A 9,303-nucleotide genomic window follows, 5' to 3' on the forward strand; every position below is an offset into this window, starting at 1 on the left:
TACTTGCTAGGCCCATACGGAGAATAAATTCCCACGAAGGTGTAGCTTTCACCCCCACTTAAAAGGGTTCGGAGCTCGGGTATAGAGCTAGAGATAAAAATTTTGAAAAAAATACCTGAAATCATTAAAAAACGTTAGCACAACTATTTATTTGAAAAAAATAATCAAAGATAAATAATAAGAATCAAATAAATAAATTAAAATTTAAACTTGTAATTTTCATTAAAAAGACAACCGAAAATTAATTTCGGCCTGACTCACTTACCTGTCCCCAGTAGAGTCATCAAGCTGTCGCGACCGTCTTTCAGTTGGGCCCCGGAATTGGGCTTCGACTTGGATTAATTGGATTGGGAGTCGCCACCGATCATTTTAAAAAATATTTAGGCTGATCGGACACCATCTTACATGATCTGCGTTTTACCATAAACATATCAGATTCGGGAGTCGGTTACAGTCAAGGAAGGATTAGCACCCTTGAACCGCCCTTTCGGTACCAATTAATTTGTCGGTTGTCTTTAGTTGCGAAAATCAAAATTTAAATTGAAATTTAAAAATTCAATTCGAATTAATTATCTTTGATCGATTGAAAGTATCCCTAAAAAGTCAAAAGTGTTGGATTGTAAAAATGAAAATAAACATGAGAAAAGAATAATAAAAAATATTAATATAATAATATTAATAATATTAATAAAAAATGAAAAATAAATAAATAAATATATAAAACAATGTAAAAAGAAATAAAAATATTAAAATTAGGAGAAAATGAAAAAAATATATAAAGTAAATAAATAAAAAATGAAATAAAAAGAATAAGTCAAAAGTTGTTATATCTCCCATGTTTTGCGTGTAGAGAAACTGGATTTGCAATGAAAATGTTATGCCACTCCTCATGCTTTTAGATATTGGCTTTGGATTCTCCTCGCTTATTTTTTGTCATTTTCTTCCCTTAGTTTTTCTAAATCGTTGCCTATTCCTCTGATTTTGGTTCCACGTTTTTCTCTGTGTTTTCCTCTTGATGCATGAGTCTATTTATAGTCTAAAGAAACATATTTTTAGCTCAGATTTAGAGTTCTACTTGGACTCAAAATGCTTCGGTTTTAGTGTTTCAATAGGACTCAAATACATTGGTTTATTTTCTAAATCTCACTAAATCGAGGTTGTTAAGTGCGAGGCCTGTAAAATAATAAAATAAAAATATAATAATAATAATAATAATAATAATAATAATAAATAAATATATAATATAGTAAAATGTTTTTGTAGACCTAAACAAAAACGAGTGTCTACAATAATTATACAGGTGAATATTTGACAATCAAAGGTAATTCATTTAGCTATATAAAAAATGTCTGCCTTTACTTTGATCATTTAATTGGAATTAGAAAAAAAATATTGATTAACAATTAATTAATTTAGTAAGATGAGATATTAAATTCTTTAAGTAATATTAGATGTTCATGATTGTAAATAAAGTAACGTTGAAGGACAATATTATATAGACCTTTATAAAATTAAATTAAATTAATTAATAATAGATTAAATATTAATAATTAATAAAAACAAAATCAACCGGGTAATCGGGTACTGCTGAGGAGTTTCAAACACAGGCGTCCTTAAATTCAGACCATTCCTTTGAAATGGTTGTCTTCAACCGACAAGGTTAATTCCTAGATTTTATGGATATCAATTTTCATTAAATTATTCCAACCTAAACATTTCCCATTTTCCACCAATTTCAATCTTCTTCGAAAAAGGCATTTTCGAAAATTTCCATTTTTTTAATATAAAAAAAGTTGAGTTCTTCGAAACAAACGGACGTAACTTATAAGGCAAAAAAATACCAAAGGAAAGTAAAACGGAGAGGGAGGCAGTGGAAACCCTCCGAGGAGCCGACTCTCTGGAAGAAGCAAAGTGACTGTAAAACACCAAGACAATTTCACCGATCCATACCAATTTCCAAAGGTTGGGTTTTGTTTTCTTTAGTTTATCGATCTGGGATTTCTGGGTTTTCGTTGGTTTCCCTGTTTGTTTGTTCTTTTTCCATCATTTTTTATAGCTTAACCAGTTTTCTCTACAGACTTTGAGTTGCGTGTTAAGTTTATGATTATGTTGCTTTGCCCTTGATTCTTTTTCATCTTCCTCATACCTGCATATTGTTTTCTTGAATTGCCGCTTTGAGTTTTGACTCTATTTGACTTCCGACTTTTTTAATTATTAATGTTCCTTTCCTATGCCTTTAATTATTCATATGTGTTTTCTTCTTTCTTATTACCTACTTCAGGTTCTTCTTCACAATTAATATTTGACTATTCGAGTGTTTATTCAAATTGTGGAAATCTCGTGTTATTTTATTTTTAAATTTTATGTTATTTTATTGATTGTTTCTAAATCCTTTTATATGGTGAAGAATGTAATAAATTTACTACCTGCTATTCTTAGTTACAATTCTTCTCATAATCAATTTATATTTATTAAACAAGGTAGGATGTTTTGCTATTTCTGAACCGGAATATTGATTTCTAGGTAATTTTATCTATTTTCCTGCTTGCAGCAATTGTTCCTTGTTTTTATCTTGCATTAGTGCCCTGGATCGTGCAGAAGCAATAAAACACCATTTTTCGATGGAGTGGAAGTGGATGTGAACTGTCCATTTTGTATAGAGATAGTGTTGCTTCATTTCAATGCTTTGGAAATTTGCAATGGGGTGATTGGCTCTTTGGAAGATTAAGATCATGCATCTGAGCTGAGAAATAATATTCTGCTTTGGTTGAACTGATCTTATTTAATTTTATTGGATTCACGATGAGTAAAGAAAACCTGCCTCAAGCAGTTAATGGAGGTCTCAACAATGATAGTTGCTCAAACGCTGACATTGATTATTCAAGAACTTACTCACGATATAGTCTAGACAGAGATGCAGGTTTGCCCACTTGTCGTGTGTGCCAGTGTTCAGAATCTGACAAAAGAGGGGATGCTGCTTTGGCATTTTTGGGGATCTCTCCTCCCTTAGAAGAAGCAGTTAAAAGCAAAGGTGAAGCTAAGCCTAATATTGAAGGAGTTCAGAAAGATGTTGAAAGTGATGAGTCTCATGGTAAGAGTCTTAGGAGAGAATCTGGGTTTGTTGAGTTCATAAGCCCTGGAGGAGAGGTTTTCATATGTAGCACTGATTTAGAAATGGGATCATGTCATCAGCAAGATGCATTGATAGAACTAGGTTGTTCTTGTAAAAATGATCTTGCTCTAGTGCATTATGCTTGTGCTCTCAAATGGTTTGTTAGTCATGGATCTACAGTTTGTGAGATCTGTGGAAATCCTGCAAAACATATCAGGACTTCTGATTTTAATAAAGTTGTGGTTTCTTTGAAAGATTATGAAGCATTGAGAGAGAGGACTGCTAGTGGAGATCCTAATCCTGCCCAAATTCATACAAGTTCAGGCGTAGACCCTGATGCTGTTGCTGCTATTCGAAGGCAACGACTAAGTGAGATTTTCTTGTGGTTCAGCCCGCATGGTAATAATAACAACAACAATAGTTCTGCTGTTTCACAGGTTGTTTTTGAACAGCCTCCAAATACTGTTACTGAAGAAGTAGCTCCCACTGAAAATCCTGCAACCAAGTGGGCTGTGGAAGGTACTGGAATTCTGCTTGCTACTGGTCTACTTACAGTTACGCTTGCATGGCTCATTGCTCCTCGTGTTGGAAAGGTATTTTCTGATAAATGCTCATCTAACAAGCTAAGAACCTACTCCATTTTGTTTTTTCTGCCAATAAAGAAATTCAATATATGAAAATCAGCTTGCTTAATTGGTAACTTTTAACCATATGCTTGTGCATGAAAATTTACAGAAACTCATATTTTTCCAATTCCTAAATAATGTGAGAAGAGATGATTATACTAATTAATTGATGGAAAATGCCCTTATTAGAAAGAAAAAAGTTAAGAGAGGAAAGATCACTATTAAATACTTCATCAATCTCATCCCATACTGAGTTCTTTATGAACATTCACCATACATGTATGCATGTTGAATCTTTCTTTCACACTATATGTCATATGTTGCGTTTTTATGATTTCTGTATTATCCCCTTGTTCTAGTGAGAATAATATTTGCCACAATTAGAGTGCTGGGTTTGATATACATCATTAAGCATCTATATATCTTTAAAAGTAATTTGCATCTAATCAGGTTTCGTAGAAAATTCTATTTCTTGTTAAGTTTAAGAATTTCTTATAATTAGGCCCAGTGCAATTTATTTGTGTAATTTAGACCAAGAGAATGTTGATGTCAGTCCAGGCCCACACTAATTCATACAAGTGGCAACTGATCGGTGGTACCTAAACATATTCAGATGGCTCATTTGTTAGTACGGCTGTAATCTGGAAATATTAATTGTGTTATTCATTGGTTCTTTATCTCATTTTCAAGTAAAAGCCATATGGACTAGGTATGAATTTGGCCTGTTAATCATGGCTCAAAGGAATGTTGATCTATGATCCTCTATCTCCTAGTGGTTCAAGGAAAAGTTGATATATCCTTTATCCCCCAATAAAATATTGATGAACAATTATTCTGTAAAAGGAGCCATACTTTGAATACTTTTGAGTGTTGCTTAGCAGAGGTCTGTTACTATTTTCAACTTGACTGAAGTATAAAAGTGTTGCGACTCGTGAGTTTTTTGAGTTTATGAGAGGAATTTCTGGGATCATCCTGGTTGTATGTAGAGATCCATGTGTTTTCTTGGTAACCAAAATTTTGAATGAGGAAAACAGTTATATTTTAATCATCCTTTCTTTATCAAGGAAAACAAAGTGTCATAAAAGCCTAAAATTTCTAAAGTCTTGTATACTAGGGTTACAAATAAAGTTTTAATTGTAGTCCTAGATTTAAAGCCTAGAGAAAACTTATAATAGTAGCTATATATCCACGTGGCTAATAATTAATAAGACTTTAATAATAAAATAACATAATTGTAATAGCTCTTACATCACGTGTTCTTGTCTAGGAGGTGTAATTGAGCGAAGGAAGACTAGTGGCAAGCTTGAGCTTGACTAAAATTCAGGGTTCAATATTCAGCTCGAACTCGATCGAACATCTTTTTTCGAAGTTCTAGCTTGGCTTGAGATATGATTGAGCTACTTGAGCTCGACTCAAGACTTAGGGCTCGGTACTTGGCTTGATCTCAATCGAACATACGTTTCTATGTTCAAGCTCGCTATAGATACAATCGAGCTACTCGAGCTCAATTAAGCTTGCCTTCTAATTCCCATACACAAGCTCTAAATCAAGCTTGTTTTGTATACATTTTTTAAATGATGAAATTTTAAAATAAATCCAGCTTCGTGCAATGTTTCTTTTAATCCAAACCAAAAAATTGAAATTTGAAGAATCAAACATGCTATTTTCACAAAATGGAATGGTATTATCAAGTATTGTAAAATTTGTTATTTGGATTAACCAAAACCAATTTAAAAATGGTGAACTATTAAGGGTGACTATTAAAAAAACCTCTTTTGTCCAATTCTTCAAAATGGTGAGTGACTATTAAAGTTTAGAAACAAACTTGAAAATCATGTCAGTATGGTAAGTGGCAAATCGACGATGAAAATGCAAGCCTTGGGTGAGGATTGAGGAAGCAGAGAAGAAGAGGCATGGCTTAAATAAGACTGATTTTGAGAGGATGAAGAAAAACCTAGGATTGAGGAAGGAGAGCAGTATGGAAAAAATGTAGGAAAAAAAATTAGGTTTGGGGTTTAGGTGTGTATATATATTAAGGGTAAATCATAATTTAATTTTCAAATATTTAATACATTATGAACAAAAAGTTTGATTAGGCTTGTGAACTACTCGATTTGGCTAGTATGATACTTGAACTCAGCTTGACAATGGCTGAATCGAATTTGAATTTTTTCCAGTCGAATTCGAGTATCTTGTGAATACAAGACGTTATCTAGTTAAATATATGTGTGTGTGTGTCTTTATGTATATATTAGGTATTTCCAGTTTTTTTTTATTGCTTATAACGCATTTGATCATCAGGTATTATAACGTTTATGTGCCACTCTTTGTTTTGTAGAAAACGGCTAGGAGTGGTCTTCACATTCTCTTGGGAGGCATATGTGCTTTAACGGTTGTGGTCTTATTTCGATTTGTAAGTAACTTGCATGACATATCTCTAGTTTTTTGCTTTCTGAACTTATGTGCATTTGATTTGAGAAAAAGTGGAATATATTAGGAAGTTGATACATGACGTGTTTATGTTTCTGTTCCTTCACAAACTAACAATTATTTTGATAAACTTTACTACACTTTTGCTGTATTGTCGGAATGTGCATGCCATTTTTATGCTTGTGTAGTTCCATATCTATTGTTTGGTAAACTTTTTTCATCCTTTGAGGTTATTGTAAACCAATTTGTTATTTTCGGAAGCAGCTATATTGGAAAATTGAATTAACTTTGCTCAATCTCTGCAATATATTGGATTTAGTCACATGGTCCATTTGCTTGAGATTATTGGATGCATTAACTTTATCCTTCCAATGTTCATTTGTAATCATTTTAGTTGAGATGATGTTTTGTATAAAATGGCTGGTAATTGCAGATTGTGCTGACAAGGATCAAGTCCGGACCCGCTCGCTATTGGGCAATCTTGTTTGTGTTCTGGTTTCTTGTGTTCGGTATATGGGCTTCGAGAACGCACAGCGCTCATACAACATGATTTGTTGATATATGATACACGATGCATGTAAATTCACTATATTCTTTTTTTACTGCGTGTCCTACATACTAGTGGAAGTCGGAAAATATTGTTTTTTTGTGGGGGAGGGGGGATTGAAGACTTAAGAAATGGCAGCCCATTGATAAGTTTGGCATTTGAGCTATGAGATGATGGGGTAAAAATTTATAATTGACCCTTGAAGGGAATGTGAATTTTGTTATTTTTTATGGGTAAGTTTTGACATTTTCACTGAGCCATTCTAAGTTTCAAGGTTCAGGAATGTTCAACTAGAACTGAATTCCATGCATATAATAGGGGTGAAAGTTTGATCGAGCCTAATCTAGTCGAGTTAAAATTTTTTGGGTTATTCGAGTTAATGAGTTTTATTTTATAACTCAAAATTTTGAGTCGGGTAGAGTTTTTAGAATTCGAGATAAATCGAGTTGTTTGAGTTTTTGTTTAAATTTTATTGTAAATTAATATTATGGTACTATTTGGTTATAATTTAAACGTTTTTGGAAGTGGGTCCTTGTTGTTGGATGAGATCTTAGCAGTGGAGCATGCAATTAATTTGTTCATCGGTTCCGTCTGGGATTATTCTGCTAATCTTATATTAGAATTTTGTAGATATCCGTTTTGTCCGGTTATCATTTAATATTATTATTATTATTATTATTACTATTAGTATTTATTTATTATTACAGGTTTTGGTTACAGGCCCAAAATCGGGTCCAATCATAGGCCCAACATTACAACCCAATCAGTAGGCTCAAGGCAAGCCCATGCTCAACACTCAATGTAAATTAGGGTTTTACCCTTTTCCCTTTGTGTTGTCAAGCCACATTAGCCGTTGGATCAGATCTGATCCAACGATCTAGATTAACCCAAGCTAGGGTTTTACCCTAATGTGCTTCCGTCTCCACGTGTTGATTGCCACCACGCGCCCAATCAAAGTGTTCACCCGTGATTTTGTGACTCCCGAGGACTGCAATCACTGCCGAGAAATCCGACAGTCACCACAGAGAATGACTGAAAGGCCTCGAGGTAAAACATTTACCCCGTCCTTTACTTGCATCATTGCCGTTCGGGACAGAGTGTTGTCCCCGCTGAACCATCGTCCTCGATCAGCGCCCCTAGCACAAAAAGAATAAAAAATCAAAGGGTCAAACCCTTATCACAAATATGTAACACCGAAAAGAAAAAGGTAGAAAAGAGAAAAAACTCGATTTTTTGGGTAATATATAGAAAGACAACAACTAAAGAGGGGGATTTTCGAACAACACAACAACACGAAAAATTGGGACTTTTTGAAAGAAGAAAGAGAAGAAAGAGAGACTTACTCGGAGCCGAGCTTCCAACCACCGGAGAAAGAAGGCATTGTTGATTTTTTGAAGGTAACCCATTCGGTTTTTTGTAGATCTAGGACAGTGGAGGTGTTTTTAGGTCGAAAGGGGTTTATTTTTGGGTTTAGGGAAGGTTGAGGGTTGTTTTGGGGTAGGTTAGTTGAACTTTGGCCGCCGTGGGCGGCGGTGGAATCCTCCAGCAAGCGGTAGCCAGAGGCTTTCGGTCTCCCCTCGGCGAGGAAAGAAAGAGAGAAGGTAGAATTTTTTTCTCCTTCTAAAGAGAGATTGAAAGTGAAACAAATGAGGGGTTTTGGCCATTTTCGGTCGTTTGTTGGGTATATATACCATGACTTCGACGACGTCGTTTTGGAGAGGGGATTTTTGTGTTTTGGGTGCATGAGCAAACCCCTTTCCGGGTCCTTCTAGATTTGTAGCCTTCCGATTTAGTCACTAAATGCAGTTGCACTTCTTTTCACTTCGAGCATTTTATGTTACTCGTATTCTGTTTTACCCTTTCTACTTGCTATTTTATTTTTATGCTTGTTTTAATTTGAGTACATTATTTTAATAACTTCCATTTTAGTCCTTAATGCTAATGTTGGTTTTATTACGATTCCAATATCTAGTTTGCGTGGTATTTTTGTTTATGGCCATGATTTTTGTTGGTTTTACAATTTAATCCTCAAAGTTACTATCTTTTCACTCCGGTATTCATTCACATATTCGATTAATTTCCTATTACTTGCATTTAAGTTTCCTGCATTCATGGTATTTTGTTTAAGTCCTCGTTGACTTCTCTTTACTGTAAATGCATGTTGTATTGTGATAACATGTTGTACGGAGAATTTATGGAAGCGTACTTTAACTAACAAGGTGTTCGTTTCCAAGAATTATTCGTACAAAACAATACATGTATTTTTTACATTTAAATGTTTTCTTAATATTTTATTTAATGTATGCAATTCATTAAAAATTAGGGCAATACTATCTTGTATGGAGAATCCATTGAAATGCCCCTTAACTGACAAGTAAGATATTTTCGAGAATTATTAGTACAAGATAATACCCCTTTTAATTTATATATATATAAAAAGGGATCTTAATTTAAGTGTATATTCAAATTTGTTAATTTCAATATTTAGATGACGTATAATTGATTTTGGGCGCTGTGGGGGTGCTAATCCTTCCCCACGCGTAATCGACTCTCGAACCCTTTTCAAAATGAGTTTCTGGTTAAACACA

At 33.9% G+C, this 9,303-nt stretch overlaps 1 protein-coding gene across 1 annotated transcript; it reads left to right on the plus strand.

Moving 5' to 3' along the window:
* Nucleotides 1-1,790: 1,790 nt before the first annotated feature.
* LOC120176266 lies at nucleotides 1,791-7,040 on the plus strand. Its single transcript, XM_039182717.1, has 4 exons — nucleotides 1,791-1,962; nucleotides 2,552-3,705; nucleotides 6,077-6,151; nucleotides 6,602-7,040. The coding sequence occupies exons 2-4, from the start codon at nucleotides 2,803-2,805 to the stop codon at nucleotides 6,716-6,718; spliced, it is 1,095 nt and encodes a 364-aa protein (XP_039038648.1). The 5' UTR covers nucleotides 1,791-1,962; nucleotides 2,552-2,802; the 3' UTR covers nucleotides 6,719-7,040.
* Nucleotides 7,041-9,303: the final 2,263 nt, after the last annotated feature.

This window comes from Hibiscus syriacus, unplaced genomic scaffold (genome assembly GCF_006381635.1).
Source record: "Hibiscus syriacus cultivar Baekdansim isolate YM2019G1 unplaced genomic scaffold, ASM638163v2 tig00112231_pilon, whole genome shotgun sequence".
NCBI classification, from domain to species: Eukaryota; Viridiplantae; Streptophyta; class Magnoliopsida; order Malvales; family Malvaceae; genus Hibiscus; species Hibiscus syriacus.